This window comes from Theropithecus gelada, chromosome 13 (assembly GCF_003255815.1).
Source record: "Theropithecus gelada isolate Dixy chromosome 13, Tgel_1.0, whole genome shotgun sequence".
NCBI lineage: Eukaryota > Metazoa > Chordata > Mammalia > Primates > Cercopithecidae > Theropithecus > Theropithecus gelada.
Window position 1 is genome coordinate 19,182,051 of NC_037681.1, and position 18,092 is coordinate 19,200,142.

General features: G+C 46.0%; 1 protein-coding gene across 1 annotated transcript in view; it reads left to right on the forward strand.

The window, feature by feature from the left end:
• TMEM131 (transmembrane protein 131) overlaps positions 1–18,092 on the forward strand; it is a 252,530-nt gene that overhangs the window by 217,592 nt on the left and 16,846 nt on the right. The window contains exon 32 of the mRNA XM_025354313.1: positions 14,653–14,828. Within this exon, the coding sequence (XP_025210098.1) occupies positions 14,653–14,828 (176 nt within the window). The remainder of the gene's footprint in view (positions 1–14,652; positions 14,829–18,092) is intronic.

Genomic DNA, 18,092 nt, shown 5'->3' on the forward strand with positions numbered 1-18,092 from the left:
GCAGGTGATGCCCAGAAATGCCGCCTCTTGGTGGTTGGCCTGAGCAGGGACTCGTGTTGCCGACTAAGATTCTGAATTAGATTCTGTACTTCTTTGGTTTCTCCCACCTCTAACACTTAAACCCCATGGATTGGACAGCGGCCATTGCAGGATTGAAGGCTAAAACCCAAGAAAACCATGAGTCTGGCACAGTTGGTTCTCAGTGTCTGCATTACCCAGAGAAATGGTGGCGTCTGTGGCCATTCTCGTTTCTAGCTTTGGCTTTATCAAGGGTAGGGAGAGGCAGAGTTGTGGCGTCCAGAGGCCAGGCTCTGCCGTTAGGCAGGTGCAGATTGTATCTTGACCCCGCCCCCTTGCTAACTGTGTGACTTTGGAAAAAATGACTCCCCTGAGCCTCCACTTGTTATTTTTAAAGTGAAGAGAAGAGTTACTCCCCACATCATAGGGTGTCACCACCGCCATGGTTATTATTGGGGCAGGAAGTGGCACGTGCCATCTGTAGCCTGCTGCGTTGAAGGTGGCTGTGGAGCATCCCAGCAGAAGCATGTGTCTGGAACTTGGTCTCGAGGGTAAGAATTGGGACAAGCAGAGAATCCTGAGAGCAAGGCCAAACAAGAAGGCAACCAGCAGATAGCATGACAGAAAGCAGTGGAAGGTGTGGTTAGCACATCCCAGCAGGCAGGGCCCAGTGGAGCAGAGGCTGAAGAGTGCGCGTGGAGCCTGGACTTGAGGACATTATTTGTGACCTTGGAAAGAACAGTTTGTGTGAAGCGCGATCACCTCTGAGACCAAGTCACTGTGGCTTAGAGTAACTTTCACACAGACTGTTAAGAGTGGCCACTAACTAGTGAGTGTGTTGGGGGCTTTTACTCTTTAACCTGTATTTTCCCTGTTTCTTTTTTTTTTTTTTTTTTTTTTTTTTGAGACGGAGTCTCGCTCTGTCGCCCAGGCTGGAGTGCAGTGGCCAGATCTCAGCTCACTGCAAGCTCCACCTCCCGGGTTTACGCCATTCTCCTGCCTCAGCCTCCCGAGTAGCTGGGACTATAGGCGCCCGCCACCTTGCCCAGCTAGTTTTTTGTATTTTTAGTAGAGACGGGGTTTCACCATGTTAGCCAGGATGGTCTCGATCTCCTGACCTTGTGATCCGCCCGTCTCAGCCTCCCAAAGTGCTGGGATTACAGGCTTGAGCCACGACGCCCGGCCCCCTGTTTAATTTTTAACAAGAAAAAAGTATGCATGTATAGTAGGTTTTTTTTATTTTTAGACATATAGAGTTACAACCAAGAAGACAGTATTTTTTATGAAAAATGAATAATACATGGAAACGTGGTGCTTGAAAATATCTCTGGGTCAAGGTCAGAAGCCCATAGGGCTGAGACAGCAGTGCTGATCCACACTTGCCAAGGTTTCAGACGTGACCACAATGTCTCGTGCGCCCTGGTGATTGGCACTGCTTGCTACAGTTTTCCAGTAAAGCAACACTGGGCAGAACAGGAGCAAGACCCAGTTTGTGTGATTCTAACTCCTACACTGTGCTGCCTCCTCAAAGAAAAAGAGGGAGGGGGAAGAAAATGAGGAGATAATTGGTGAAACCACGTGCCCAGGTGGTGGAGTGGGCCGAGGCCCAGTTAGGTAGATGATGAAAGGATGGACACTCCTCAGGTGTGCCGGTGCGGGTGAGTTGGTAGAGATGGAGAGGCAGGATACAGGTTTTCTCTTGAACTTGAGGAGTCAACTTGAGGCAGCATGTGGGTTTAGGGAGGTTTTTACTTGAACAAGTCATCCTCTGAGACTGCTTGGAGTGAGTGGTAGGGTAGAAACACAAAATAGACAAAGTTTGGTATAGTCAGATTCCACGTCGCTGAGAACGTTGTAGGCCGGGGGAGTCAGCAGGGGCAGGAAACTTGGATTGCACACGGCCCCTTCAGCAACGTTGGAGGCCCTGCCGAGGGCCACTGAGGCACTGCCTCCGGCCCGTGTCACTTTCTCAGTTGTACCCTGCAGCCCAGTGGTGAAGAATGAAAACTGGGTAGTTGGTGGAGTAGGACAGTGCTGGAGTTCCGTGGGGCAGGGACAGCGAAAAGACAGCAAGAGAGGATGTCACAGGAGTGCTGGCAGGAGAGCGGTGGGGTGCTGTGCTGGCAGTGTGGAATTAGCAGTGTGGGGGAGGACCTTTAGCCAGAAGGAACTTCACAGATGGAGAACGTGGATGACTTAAGGGATGGGAAATCCAAGAGGTTGAATTTTGAGGATGGTGGGAGCAAGGAATGTTAGGGGACTAGGTCTGAAAAGGAGGTGTGAGTGTAGGGTTTCAGAGGAAAAGCAGTTCTGGGCAATACCAGGTTCATAGGTGCAGCCTTGGAAATGGGATGTCAGAGTGAGCTAGAGGTGAGGTCCACAGTCCTTACACAACGCTGAGTGCCTCGTGTTTGGGAATTCAGAATTTTGGAAAGGTATGCAGTGCATACACCACACGATGCAGAAGACTGTAAAAGTAGGTGAACACCAGATCAGCCACCAAAAATAGTCATATTAAGTTTTGTTTCTAAATGAGTTTGGGAAAAAAAGCTTTGAGAGTTTTTTGGATTTCAGATTTACAGATAAGAGATTGTCGACCTGTATAAGGCCTGGGGTCCAGACAGTGGGAGGTCGAGGGTAAGAGGAAGTCCGTAAGTATGATGCCAGCACCCCTGAAGCCTGGGGAGATTCTTTCTGGAGGTCACCATTGGTGATTCTCTGGAGGTTTTCCAGAGATGTCCCTCGCAGGTGCTGTCACTGATATGACAGGGCCTGACGTGGGACCACACACGTTCAGAGAATCCATTTGCTAGTGATTGAAACTTCCCTGAAGTAATTCTTTTGGGTGGCAATTAAATGAAAGGATTTAAAGTGGGAGAGGGGCAACTAACTAGCTCAAAATAGCGATTCATTTAGAGCAAGTAGCGCAGGCAAATTCATCATGCAGCATTTAGTGACGATAAAGACGAAGTAAATGTCTCGGACATGCTTTTTACATAGATAATTCATAGTTTGCCTACATTTAAAACAGATTAGAGATAGTTTAAATTATCAAAGCACATGTAAAACAATGAAAGTCAGAAATGGTTTTCGGTGTTTCATCTGTTTTTTAGTTATGGTACTATCAGCAGAAACCTAGAATAAAGTTAGTTGTTACCATTAAGTGTTAAATTGAACTGCAGATTTTCTGGCAGTTATGGTTGTGGAAGAATGTCATATAGTTCTCCTGAAGGAAAAGGGGGCATAGGAGTTCATCTGAAAAAAGAAAACAGAGTTTGCTGCCATTGAATTCCTGCCTGAATCTCAGGACATCGAATAGTAGAATGGATATCGTGTCTTTGTTACAGAGACTATGACAGTGTTCTTTACATAGATCCTTTCTGTCGGTCCCCTGTCAAACCCAACATCTTCACATTGAATGAGAGCTCCTCACCTACACCGTGCCTCCCAGATGCACACTCAGCCTCCCTCCCCTACACGCACAGCATTTACGGTGACCGTGGGTAAGTATAGCTAGTGGGTGGCTCTCCACGCTAAATGTTTAGCAGCCGAAGTGTTCTTCCACACACTGAGGTTAGCCCCAAGGTACCCCGCAGTCGGAGACAAATGTTTTTGTCAATAAAGACTTTTGGTTTTTGGTTTTGGGGAGTTTGGTTGAGACAGAGTCTCACTCTGCCACCCAGGCTGGAGCGCAGTGGTGTGATCTCAGCCCAGTGCAGCCTCCCAGACTCAAGGGATTCTTCCACCTCAGCCTCCCAAGTAGCTGGAACCATAGGCATGCACCACCATGCCTAATTTATTTATTTATTTATTTATTTTGGAGAGACAGGGTCTCCCTGTGTTGCCCATGCTGGGCTCAAGCAATCCCCCCACCTCAGCCTCCCAAAGTGCTGGGATTACAAGCATGAGCCACATTGTATCTGGCCACTTACTTGTTTTTTTAGCTTTTTATTTTGAGATAATTGTAGATTCACATGCAAATAATAAATTCAGAGATCCCATATACCTTTTACCCAGTTTCCCCCAATGGTAACACATTGCAAAACCACTGTACAATATTGCACCCAGGATAGTGATGCTGATACAGCCAAGACACAGAACATTTGCAAGCCCATAGGAATCCTCATGGGCCTTTTCTAGCCACACTCATTTCCCTCCTTCTTCAGCTTACCCCTTAGTCTGGCAGCTATGATTGCATTTATGTAACATTCTGGAAATGACAAAATTGTGGACATGGAGGAGATTAATAGTTGCCAGACTAAGGAGAACTTTTTCCCGAAAGGAATGTGCCATTTTGGTGTTTCTGAGTCAGTTTAATTCTCTGGAGATTTGCCAGTTTGTTGCTTTTTATTGCTGAATAGTAGTCCATCGTATGGGTGTACCGCAGGTTTTTCAGTCATTTGCTCATTGAAGAACGTTTGGATTATGTCTAATTTAGGGCTCTTATGTATAAAGATGCTGTAAATATTTGTGTACAAGTTTTTGTATGAACACAGAGCTTCGTTTCTCTGGGATATGTGCCCAGCAGTGAATTTGTTGGGTCTCATGATAGTTGCATATTTCATTTTTTTAAAGAAACCGCCAAAACGTTTTCTCTGATGACCGTGCTGTATTCCATTCCCACCAGCAGCGTGGGCATGATCCAAGTTCTCCACGTCCTCAGCAGCATCTCCGTTTTTTCTGTTGAAGCCATTCTGATAAGTGTGTAGATAAGTGATACCTCTTTGTGGTTTTTCTTTGCAGTCATTTCCTAGTGGATAATGATGTTGAACATATTTTCATGTGCTTATTTGCCGTCTGTCTGTTCTCCTTGGTAAATCTCTTCTTCATGTCTTTTGCCCGTTTTTTTAATTGGATTGTTTGGGGGTTTTTTTACTATTGATTTTGAGAGTCGTTTACATATTCTAGATACTAGTACTTTGTCAGATATGTGGTTTGCAAATATTTTTCACTTGTCCGTAGTGTGTCTTCTTATCCTTTTATAGTCCATGATTCATTTTGAGTTCAGTTTGTATGAAGTGTGAAACTTAGTTTGGAGTTCACTTTGACTTAAAGTAGGGGGAAGATGGTAATTTTTCACTCGCTTTCCTAATAGTTACAGGGCTGGTCACAGCATTTGTTTCATATTCGGTGAGTTGTGGTGGTCGTGTTTTCAATCAGGTGGTCCATCATTTCATCGAAGTTATCACAGTTATGTGAATAGAGTTGTTCATAGTATTCCCTTACCACCGTGTTGATGTCTTTAGGGTCTATAGGAATATTCTGTTTCATTTCTGGTATTGGTAATTTGTGTCTTCTTTTTTAGTTATTTTTTGGTTTTTTTGTAGGAGGGGGTTTTGGTCAGTCTTCCTAGGTTTGTCAGTTTTATTGATCTCATCAAAGAACAGCTCTGTGTTTCATTGATTTGCCTCCGTTGCTTCTCTGTTTCATCCCAGTGCCGTCTGTTCTTACCTCTGTTATTACCTTCCTCCTGCTTGCTTTAGGTTTATTTTTCTGCTCTTTTTTTAGTTAGTAAGGTGGGAGCTTAAATTGTTAATACAGGACTTTTCCCCCCTTTTTATGTATGCTTTTAGTGCTATAAATTTCCTTCTCACCCCTGCTTTATTGCCGTCTCACAAATTTTGATACATGGAACTTTCAGTTTTATTCCCTTCCATTTTTTTTCTTTTCAGACTTTGTGTAACCCATGAATAATTTAGAAGTGTGTTGCTTAGTTTCCAGTCTTCCAAGATTGGAGATTTGGCCTATCTTTCTGTTATTGCTTTCTACTTTGAATCCACTATATTGGAGAATACACTACAAATGATTTCACTTATTTTAAATGTGTTGAGGTTTGTTTTATGGCCCAGGATATGGTCTGTCTTGGCTTATGACCCACGGGCACTTGAATGTATATTCTCCTGTTTCGTGTGGACTAGTTTATAAATGTTCTTTAGAGCCTGTTAGTTGATAATGGTGTTAAGTTCTTTCCTTTCTGATTTTTCTGTCTAGTTATTATACTGTTGAGAGAAGGTTGTTGACTTTTCCAAATGTAATTGTGGATTTCTCTTTTAGGTGTTTCTGCTTTACATAGTTTGCAGTGTTTTTGTTTGATGCGTTTACATTTAAGATTGCTATAATTTCTTGGTGGATGAACTGTTTTATCATTATATAATGTCCTTCTTTGTTTCTAGTAATTTTCTTTCCTCTCAAGTTCATCTAGTGTTAATATAGCCATTCCTGCTTTACTTTAATTAATGTTCCCATGATTTTTTTTTCCATCCTTTTACTTCAACCTGCCTACATCATTACATTTCAAGCACATTTCTTATAGACAGCATATAATTAGGTCATGATCTTTAATCCAGTCTACCAGTCTCTGTATTTGTTATATAAGTAGATTGTCTACTTTTAATGTACTTATTGATATGTTCGGACTTAAATCTGCCATTTTATTTCGTTTTTCTCTATTTTCTTTTTCCTGCCTTTTTGTGGGTTACTTGTATATTTTTTAGAATTGTTTCGTCTGTAGCATTTTTTTAATGTATCTCTTCATATAGCTTTTTTTTTTTTAGAGGTTGCTTTAGATATACATTATATGTACCTAACTTCTCATGGTCCTGGCGTCATCATTTTACCCTCATAAGTGAACTGTAGAAACCTCATCTCCCTTTATGTGTCTTTGCTTTAGTTGTCTTAAATATTTCCTCTACATACATTTAGAACCAAATCAGATAGTGTTTGAATATTTACATCAATCATCAAACATAATTTAGAAAACTTAAGATATGAAGGAAATCTTGTTTTGTTTATATATTTTTTCCTAATCCTCCAAGGTTCCTTCTTTGATCATTTCCTTTCTGTTTTAGTCACTTTCTTCAGCCATTTTCTTAGGGTAGGTCTGTTGGATTTGAATTCTCTGAGTTTTCTTTCATCTGAGAATGTCCGAATATTCCTGAAGGATATTTTCATCTGAGTATAGGATTCTGGAATGACACTTGTTTTCTTTGAGAACTTGAAAAATGCTTCCTTTTAGCCTCCGTGGTTTCTCATGAGAACTCTGTCATTCTAATTGTGTTTTCCCTGTAGGTCATGTGTCATTTTCTCCAGCTGAGTTCAAGGTTTTTTTTGTCTTTAGTTTTCACAGATTTGATTATAATGCATCTTGATGTGGATTCCTTTCTGTTTACCCTTTTTGAGGTTTGCTCTTTTTTTTTTTTTTTAACCTATATAGGTTTAGTCTCGCCAAATTTAGGACGTTTTTACCCATTGTTTCTTTAGGTACTTCTTCAGCCCTCCCTTTTTCTCCTTTCCTTCTGAGACTTTGATAACACAAATGTTAGATCTTTTGTTGTAATTGCACAGGTCCCTGAAGCTCTGTTCTTTTTTGTAGTCCGTTTTCTCTCATAATTTCTAATTGTCTATATTTGTTTACTGATTATTTCCTGTCTCATCTGTTCTGAGCCCATGCAGTGAGCTTTTTACTTCAGTTATTATATTTTTCAGTTCTGAAATTTCCATTTTGTTCTTCTTTAGCTTCTATTTCTTTGCTGAGGCTGTTTTTTCAGTTGTTTCAAGCATGTTCATAATTGCTCATTGAACAAGCATTTTTATGATGGCTTTGTCAGCTAATTTCAACATCTCTCTCATCTTGGTGTTGGCATCTCCTTATTATTTTGTTTGTGTTTTCATTTGATTTGAGAAATTTCTGATTCTTGGTATGAAGAGTGGCTCTAGATTGAAACCTGGACCATTTGGGTATTAATGTTCTGAGACTGGATCTTACCTAACTAAACCTTCTGTTTTAGCTGGCTTTCTCTAACTGCTCTGGCAGAGGAAGAGGAAGGGGTTGTACCCCCTTTTTATTGCCAGGCAGAGTTAGAAGTCCTGGTTTCCTGCTGTCCTCTGTTGACACGCAAGGGCAGGGAGGCTCCTCATTACTGCTGGGTAGGGCTGGGAGTTCTGGTTCCCATGTTGTGTTTGCTGACCCCGCTGGGCAGTGGTAGAAGTCCTGACTGTCCACTAGGCCTCCTCTGGAGTTGGCTCCTTAGTGTGTGGCCGGGAAGGGGTGTTCGTTACTGACTGTCGGGAATGAAAGGCTCAGCTCCCTGCTTAGCCCTCCCTGACAGCACCACCACCAGCATGCTGGGATGTCTGGTTACAGCCTTGCAAAGGTGGAAGTCTTGGCTCCCACTTTGGCCTTTGTTGGCGTGGGTAGAGATGGCACCCCAGTATTGTGGTGTTGGCCTGGAGCCTTTGTCTTGCTGGACTGCCTCTTTCCTGCACCTTTGGCAAGAGAGAGCTGACTTGTTGAGGCTTTGTTTATCTGTGCACATTGGTGTTTCTGAGTGGATGTGTGTGGCAGAAAGAAAACCCGGGAACCTTACCATCATGCCTGTCCTCAGACCCCAGTCTCCCTCCAGCCTGTCACCACCTCTGCCTTTCAGAGTCGTCATCTTTGCTTTTTGTATACTGTCTAGACTGTCTAGAGTTTTCAGTTGTGCTTGGCAAGAAGAATAAGGAAAGATCTGCTCCATCTTCCCAGAAGTGTAAGTTTCCAGGTGTTTTGTTTGTTTGTTTGTTTAAATGAGATTTATGTTTCCCAATTAGGGAAAATCTTGGGCTCCACTAAGTGTAGAGACTGAAATGGGATTAGAAAGTCATTTGTAGGCCGGGCGCGGTGGCTCAAGCCTGTAATCCCAGCGCTTTGGGAGGCCGAGGCGGGCGGATCACGAGGTCAGGAGATCGAGACCATCCTGGCTAACATGGTGAAACCCCGTCTCTACTAAAAATACAAAAAAACTAGCCGGGCGTTGTGGCGGGCGCCTGTAGTCCCAGCTACTCGGAGGCTGAGGCAGGAGAATGGCCTGAACCTGGGAGGCGGAGCTTGCAGTGAGCCGAGATCGCGCCACTGCACTCCAGCCTGGGTGACACAGCGCGAGACTCCGTCTCAAAAAAAAAAAAAAAAGAAAGTCATTTGTAGAAATTCGCACTGTAAAGCCACAGATTGGTACTGATCTCACAAAAACCAAACTCACTGGTCATAAGCACTCATCCCAGAAGAGCATTACAGTCTACTTATTGATGGGATAAGTGACTTATAAAGGATTGAGATGGGATAAGCATTTGGACTTGGGTTAGTGAGTCTCAGAGCAGGTCACACAGCGTTGGTACACTTCACTGTTGAGAAGGCGAAACACTGACTCGTGCAGCCTGGCAGATGCTGCTGGGCACCTGCCACGTCCTGGGTGCTGTGCAAGGCACTGTGGCTGGAGAGATCAGTAAGGCCTTATCCCTGCCCTCAGGTGCTTAGGCTGTATGGCAAATAGAGTCAAGGGGGTCCATGCCAGGAGCCTGGAAAGGGACGATCTCAGGGAGAATGTTGCAGAAGAGCTTCATGTCCAGAGACAGACCTGAATGATTACATGACCTCAGTAGGTGAGGAGTCTGTGTGGAGATCGTGGGAACAGAGAGGCAGGGTAACCAGCCTCAGGGACGCTTCATCCAGGAGACATCCTGTCTTCTCCACTGTTCATTGAGTTCATTAATTCATCTTTGAGAGGACAGTCTCCCTCTGAATTCTTTTTTTTAATTGGCAAATAATAATTATATATGTTATACAACGATTGGCCCTGATAGGTCAAGGGTGGAGCATGTGGAAGAGTTAGGGATAGGCTGGAGCAGACACTGGTAAGGTAGGTGAATCCAAATTTGAACTTTATCCTATAGAAAATGAGGGACAGGATAACATTTCTAAGCTTTAAAAATGTTTCAAAAGGAAGTCAGGCTATTGACAGTGTATAAAACGGAGTGGGGTGGGAGAGTGGGGCAGGAAGAGACGCTCAGCAGGGAGACAAGGCCATTGTGGGTGGTCAGGCAACACTTGAGGAAGGCCTGGGCTTAGGGAGGGCAGTGGGGGTGCATGAGAACGGAATTGGAGGTTTTAGAAGTAGAATCCATTCCTACTGATGGATTGATGGCAAAATTGCATCGTTTAGATCATTTCTTCCAGGTGACTCAGAATTCCCCCAGTTCTGCTCCGAATGACGGCACCTACCCACCAGAGAGTCCCAGGGGACAGAGAAATAGGAAATGAGGCCCTGCATTTTCACCAGCAATTCCCCCAACAGGTCTCTGATAAACCTGGATAAAATTTATACCTAAAAGCCAGGGAATTCTTTTGTTTTTGTTTTTGTGTTTGCTTTTGTTTTGTTTTGTTTTTTTGTTTTGTTTTGGTTTTGGTTTTTTGGAGAAAAGGTCTCACTCTGTGACCCAGGATGGAGTGCATTGGTGCAGTCATGACTCACTGTAACCTCAAACTCCTGGGCCCAAGAGATCCTCCTGCCTCAGCCCTCTGAGTAGAGCTACAGGTGTGTGGCACTGCACCCAGCTAGTTTGATTTTAAAATTTTTTGTAGAGATGAGGTCTTACTATGTTACCCAGGCTGGTCTGGAACACCTGGCCTCAAGTGATCTTCCTGCTTTGGGTTCCCAAACCTTTGGGGATTACAGGCCACTGCTGCCCCCAGCCCAGGGATTCCTAAATGGACCATACATTATTACTGTCACCTGGAGGTCTTGTTAAACAGATTGCTGTGCCTACCCGCAGAGTTCTGGTTCTGTAGGTCTGGAATGGCCATAGAATTTGCATTTCTAACAAGGTCCCAGGTGATGCGGACTCTGGGGCAACGGGGGACACTTTAAGAACTACTGACCTAATAAAAGATTTGGAGGAGTCTCTCCTTTCCCTGAAGCCCAGTCTTTCTCCTGGAACCCAGCCCTGAGGAAGAGATGAGACCCTTAGGAACACTCTTGCCCTGAGCGTCAGCTTCCTGCTCCAGCCCACCCAGGGGCAAGCGGGAGGCACGGGCCACTCCCTGCGCGGCCTGTGGGGACAGGGACTGTCTGCAGCCAGACGTTGGCCATCCAGTCTAATCAGGTTAGGGAAGGCACGTTGTCTCCCCTCCCACTAACATTTGAACTTGGGAATCCAAACAGCAGAAGAAATCATACGTGGCCCTGAGGTAGCTCCTAGTCTGGGTGGTTGGATGGATGTTGATGCCGTGGACCGGGGGCTCTCAGCCTGGTGCCCAGGAGAATCTCTAGGTTCTGGGTGGTGGGTGTTGATGCCGTGGACCAGGGGCTCTCAGCCTGGTGCCCAGGAGAATCTCTAGGTTCTGGGTGGTGGATGTTGATGCCGTGGACCGGGGACTCTCAGCCTGGTGCCCAGGAGAATCTCTAGGTTCTGGGTGGTGGATGTTGATGCCGTGGACCGGGGACTGTCAGCCTGGTGCCCAGGAGAATCTCTAGGTTCTGGGTGGTGGATGTTGATGCCGTGGACCAGGGGCTCTCAGCCTGGTACACAGGAGAATCCCTAGGTTCTGGGTGGGTGGGTGTTGATGCCGTGGACCGGGGGCTGTCAGCCTGGTGCCCAGGAGAATCTCTAGGTTCCGTCCAGAACTGTTGAGTCAGAATCTCTCTGAGGGATGGGGCCTAGACCCTGAGGGGTCGGGCCCAGACTGCAGTATTTTCTTTTTAGCATTCCATGGGTTATTCTAAAGTGTTTCTGGTTAAGAACAATAATTACAAACTTGAGAACCCATGCGATGTTTTTAGGATCGTTAACTCGGTTTCAGACATTTGGGGTTCGGATTGTTGATGTTAGTGAAATTGAGCCCTAGGGAGAATGTAAAGGAAAAAGCTCCAAGGGCAGATCTCTAGGGAATACCAGCAAAGACAGAGCCAGTCGTGAAGTTGTCAGAAGAAGGGGTTCGTGGTGGGCCCCGGCAGGGGCAGGGGGTACATTCTGCGGTGTACGGTGGAACAGGAAGGTGGTGTGGAATGAGGAATGATGGGCGTCATGGGCTCAGGGGGTACACTCTGCGGTGTGCAGTGGAACGGGAAGGTCGTGTGGGATGAGGAATGATGGGCGTCATGGGCTTCAACAGGTTAGAGATTCTTGTCAGCCTTTTCAAAATCACATCTGTTAAGGTGCTAGGGACAGAAGTCCAAGGGCTGCATATTGAGTTAATAAGGTGATGATTTTAAGGTAAAAAGGGTAAATTACTCTTTCATGCAATAATTTTTTTTTTTTTGAGATGGAGTCTCGCTCTGTCACCTAGGCTGGAGTGCAGTGGTACGATCTCGGCTCCCTGCAAGCTGCACCTCCTGAGTTCAAGCAATTCTCCTGCCTCAGCCTCCTGAGTAACTGGGATTACAGACATGCGCCACCATGCCCAGCTAATTTTCATATTTTTAGTAGAGATGAGGTTTCGTCATATTAGCCAGGCTGGTCTCAAACTCCTGACCTCAAGTGATCCGCCCTCCTGGGCCTCCCGAAGTGCTGTGATTACAGGCGTGAGCCGAATTAACCTTTTGTTATTGAAGTTTTCAGCTTAACTGTTGATCTGTTCGGTATTTTTTGATCTAACAAATCAAAAACTGTTGATCTGTCTATTCATAGCTTCACTTTTTGAGTTTAGTTTTTGAAAACTCATTTCCAGCCATTTTGTATTTATTATGGAAGTTTCAGGTTATTATAAATATGGATTATTTATACAGATTTACTACCCCTCACGCAGTGAACCTAAGCATGATAAAATTATATAATTGCAGGTGAGAAGTTTATTATATGGGGAACTGATCTTGATTGTATGGGAAATTTTGAGGTCTTCTCAGCCTGGGCTGTTGAACTCTCAGAATGTAAGAAATCCCAGAGCTCGTGGAACAAAGCAGGACACTGCCCTTCCTGTCTGCCGTGGTGGGGAGAAGCTCTGGCTCTTCGATGTAGGTCAGGGGCCTGTTTTTTGTTGGTGTGGTTTGGTTTGATTTAGTTTGGTTTGGTTTGGTTTTTTGAGGCAGGGTCTTGCTCTGTTGTCCAGGCTGGGGCACAGTGGCACGATTATAATTAAACAAACTAGTTCGTCCTGTGCTTGAAACAACATGCCCCTTCAATTTTTGAGACTTACTATCCCAGTTTGGTTTCAAATCTAACACTTCTTGGAATCAGTGTGCAATAAATGATGAAATGACATTCCTGGAAATCACTAAGAGATTTACTTACTCTTTTTCTAGCTCAGGCTCAGCAAACTTTTTCTATAAAGGTCCAAGTAGTAAATGTTTGAGGCTTTGTGGGCCACAAACTATCTCTGTTGCCTCTTCTCATGTGTGTCTTTTTTTCGACCACTTCAAAAGTGTAGAAATCATTCTTAGCTCACAAGCCATACAAAACAGACTGCAGGCCAGATTTGGACCATGAGCCACAGTTTGCCAACCCGTTTTAAACACTGAGGTTTGAGTCTCTGGCAGGCACCCATTAATGGTGATACTCTCTGGGATAACGCATAAAACACTGGAGTTTTAATTAATTTGTATTAGGTCACCATTACTGAAAAGATGTATTAGAAATTATGACCCGTACAGACTGGGTTAAAATGTGGCTTGTGTGGCTTCTGCAGCTTGCACCTGCCTGCCTGCCCAGGTGATTTTGCAGGCACAATCTGAGGTGCTAGAACCCAGGGCTTTCTCTGCCTCTGTCTAGTCCTGCTGGATTGTAAGCTCCATGAGGGCAGGGGTTATGTTGTTCACTGCTGTGTTCCCAGCACACACAACACCGCTGGGAAATACGTTCGGGGTTGGTTCTCATTTGTCTTGATAGCATCCAGATTTCTAAAAGTAATTGGCTTTCTGTACGTCCATTTTACTCTCTGTCCATATATATACAGCATTACATAGCACCCGCGCGCCAGTCACCGTTCCCAGGGATTGTGTAATTCCTCAGTACAGCCCTGGATGGTCTTGTCTCTCCATCGTCCAGATGAGAGGCCATGATCAGGCAGCTGGTTTGTAGAAAGCTGCCAGGGTTTGAACCCAGCCATTGTGGCTACACTGCGGGGACTCAGCACACCTAAAGGGAAGGACTTGGATGACTCGTCGTTCATGTCACCATCAGGCTTCCATCTCCCAGCAGATGTCAGAGGATCTCTGGTTTCCACTTCTGTAACTTTTCTAAGCTCCATCACCCTCTGGAGAATATTACGAACATTCTGAGACAGACATACAGATTTGTCAAAACTGTCAGGTTTGTCCAAACTCACTGAACTGTACCCTTAAAATGGGTGTGTTCTATCGTATGTAAGTTGTATCTCAGTAAAGTTGATTTTTTAAATTGTTCTCATCACAAAGTCAAATGGATTTGGGAAGCTTTAATTAGAGAAGAAAAAAAGAAACCTTTTTTAATCAGAAAAGAGTCCAGCCTCTTCAAAAAAAAGTTGTAATTGTTTTGTTTTCCAAGCTAGCTAGCTAAAAATCAGGAGTTCTGGCCAGGCACGGTGGCTCACGCCTGTAATCCCAGCACTTTGGGAGGCCGAGACGGGCGGATCACGAGGTCAGGAGATCGAGACCATCCTGGCTAACACAGTGAAACCCCGTCTCTACTAAAAAATACAAAAAATTAGCCTGACGTGGTGGCGGGCGCCTGTAGTCCCAGCTACTCGGGAGGCTGAGGCAGGAGAATGGTATGAACCTGGGAGGTGGAGCTTGCAGTGAGCCGAGATCACGCCACTGCACTCCAGCCTGGGCGACAGAGTGAGACTCCGTCTCAAAAAAAAAAAAAAAAACAAATCAAGAGTTCTTTTACTTTAATTTTTATCCTCAGGGAAAGGAAAACCTCTTCAGCGCAAGGTGAAACCACCTAAGAAGCAAGAGGAGAAGGAGAAGAAGGGAAAGGGAAAGCCGCAGGAAGACGAGCTGAAGGACTCTTTGGCTGATGATGACAGCTCCTCCACCACCACAGAGACCTCCAACCCCGACACAGAGCCGCTCCTCAAGGAGGTACGGGCCGATCTCACAAAACAAAACACGAGGGAGAAAGAGAGGTCTCCTGCAGCACACAAGACCTTCCATCTCAGAGATTCTGGTTTTAGTACAAAAGTAATGTTTAAATCTAGCATGAACAGCCACTGAGGAGTGGTTCGTGTGCCGGCCATGCCTCCAGAGTCACTCCCCTGCAGACAGCATTCACAGCTCTGGGGATGAAGGACTCCATGTCCTCCGGGGAGGAACAGTTGGAAGCACGTTAATAAAGTAAGACGGTTAGAAACTGGAAACACTGCTTGAAAGCTAGGGACTGTCTGGAGTAGTAACTGTTCTAGCTCATGAAACTTCTTTCAGATTTTAAGGATCAGAAGAATGAGAAGGAACGCTACCATTTTAATTAGGTTGTGTTTTTCCTGTCATGTTGCTCCTGGCACCTGCTGGAAGTGGGGTTTTGGTGGCAGCTTACTCCCAAGCAGTAGAGTGGTGACTGCCCTGGAGGGAGCGTGGCCCCAGGAAAGACCCCAGGCTTTAATGGCCCCCAGGGATGAGGAGCCCAGCCCAGGATACATCAGCATGCCAAGAAGTTGCCTGGCCCACGGGAGGCCTCGGCTCCCAGGGCTGTTACCACAGCAGGAAGAGCAGTGCAAAGTGTCGGGTCCAGTGGGCCTTAGTGATGGGGTCAGATTACTGCTGTGAGTAGTATGGGGTGTGCAAGAAAGGGTAATCATCCCACTCTGGCACTTTTATTTTTAGATCAATAGATTTCAAATCTAAACTGATCCTAATATAGCCTTTAATGTTGTAGAACAGACTTTCTTTTTTAGTTTTAGTCTAGTGACTGAGGAATGATTTCTTACAGATTTCCCGCATTAATGTTTCATTCACATGCATTAATGTTTAAAATGAAATTTATATGTGACTTACTTTCAAGTCAGCCGCCTTCCCCTTTGCGTTCCCTTACCGTTACCGAGGTCCTCTGTCTACCCCCAGCCCAACTCCAAGCTAGTGCTGGAGCTCTGTGGTTTCTAGCGCTTTAACAAATGGCTTCAGAGAAGCAGAAAGCCCTGTGCTGAACTTTGAGTAAAATCCCAGCAGTTGAAACCCTGTGCATCGGAGCTGGGAAGGCATTTTCAGGCCAGGCCTTCTGCACACCTTTCTGCCACCTCCCTTCCCACCTGCCGGCCTCTTCCTGCTCACCCCACTGCGGCCCCTCTTCAGTGGCCCCCAGCGGCCAGTGCTCTGTGCTCAGCCATTGGTGTCATTCTTAGCTCCCTGTTGTTCATTCCCTCCTGTGTCCCCAGCTCCTTCCATGCTATTTGTGCAGCTCAGAACTGACATCCTTCGTGAGACCTGCTTGTCTGGTTACTACCCTGTCACCTCCAGCGCGTTGTCATTCCTCCTGCCCTCCAGCGCGCTGTCATTCCTCCTGCCCTCCAGCGCGTGTTGTCATTCTTCCTGCCCTCCGGCGCGTTGTCATTGCCGGCGCGTTGTCATTCCTCCTGCCCTCCAGCGCGCTGTCATTCCTCCTGCCCTCCAGCGCGTGCTGTCATTCCTCCTGCCCTCCAGCGCGCTGTCATTCCTCCTGCCCTCCAGCGCGTGTTGTCATTCCTCCTGCCCTCCAGCGCGTGTTGTCATTCCTCCTGCCCTCCAGCGCGCGCTGTCATTCCTCCTGCCCTCCGGCGCGTTGTCATTGCCGGCGCGTTGTCATTCCTCCTGCCCTCCGGCGCGCCGTCATTCCTCCTGCTTGGCAATGTGCATAGAGGCTGCTTTTATTTCTCTGCGACTGATCTCAGTCTGTCAGTTAATGTGTATTTTCTTCTGAACTAAATCCCAACTTGGATAGGTCATTTTCTCTTGCACGTCTTTTCCAATTCTGTTCTACTCATTTATTAAACACATAGGAATGGAGCACTCAGTGCCAGGCCACGTGCTGGGTGCACAGGCACCAACAGTGGACAAAAGGCCACATCCCTGGTCCTGGAAAAGCTCACGGTTTACAAAATACGCGATGGTCAAGTATTCAGCGACTTCATGAGTAACTCAAAACGGTTTCAAACGATGTGTGAGCCAGGGAGCTATTTCAGCCCTAGCTCTGGCTATTTACTCTTGACAGTTAAATAGAGTCACCTGATGTGACCTACTAAAATCCAAGCTGTCTTCATAATCATAAATTGTAAAGATCTTGGGTAGACGCTAATTCACCACATGCTTATAGCTCCCCTGCACAGCCATCGCCGTCCCCCTTTGCTGAGTCCGTCCTTCCCCGTCGGTCCCCACCAGTGCTTCCGTGAACAGTTTCACAGATTGGGGCCGAGAACCAGGTTGCTCTTAGTACACAGTCCACTCCACATGCAGCTCCCCAGGCGGGTTCAGCAGTACCTGAGTGCAGCCTGGGCAACATGGTGAAACCCATTTCTCCAGAAAATACAAGAATTAGCTGGGCGTGGTGGCATGTACCTGTAGTCCTAGCTACTCAGGAGGCTAAGGTGAGAGGATCGCTTGAGCCCAGGGGCGACAGAATGAGTACTTTGTCTCCAAAAAAAAAAAAAAAAAAACCACACACACAATACATGAGTGATGTATACCGTGTTCGGGAGACAGGTCCGCTGATCTCACACTCGGATGCTGCAACAATGTCAGATTGCCACAGAAACACGTGGGGCAGGTTCTGTACTTTCCTGGTCCTGGCTGTGCTGGGTAGCACAGCTTTAAGATGCATCTTGAGTGTGGCCACCCAGTCCAGATTCCACATTCGAGTGGGCAGGACAGCCCTTCTGTGCTGCTGCAATGGCCAGTAACATTTCCACAGCAGAGGTCCATGCTGGCGTCTGTCATGTGTCTCCCTCCCGCTAGACTTCACCATCCTTAGGAGGAGAAACTGGGCCCTCTTGGTAATCCAATGGCCTGGCACCAAGTGGGTGACCTGTAAATGTGTGTGGATGAAGTGGACGAATAGCCCCTCCCATTGAAGGAGCAGCTGTTAGCATTAAACCAGTCGGAACCCTGCCGCAGTCGCAGGCAGGCGAGCGTGGCCCCTGTGTGCTGCCGGCACTGCTCTCTTGTCCTGACGGTTTGTGCTCAGGATGCGGTGCATGGCTGGAGTGCTTGACTTTATACTGCAGTCTCTACTGAACTTTTCTTTTAAGGAAATACAATGTTTTACTCCCCAGTGCTTGAAAAGAAGCTACCAGTTTGCTACTGCCACTGCCACCATCACCTCCAGTCAGGATATGAGTGTAAATTAAAATGATGTTCTTTGTAACTCCAACTCACCAAAAC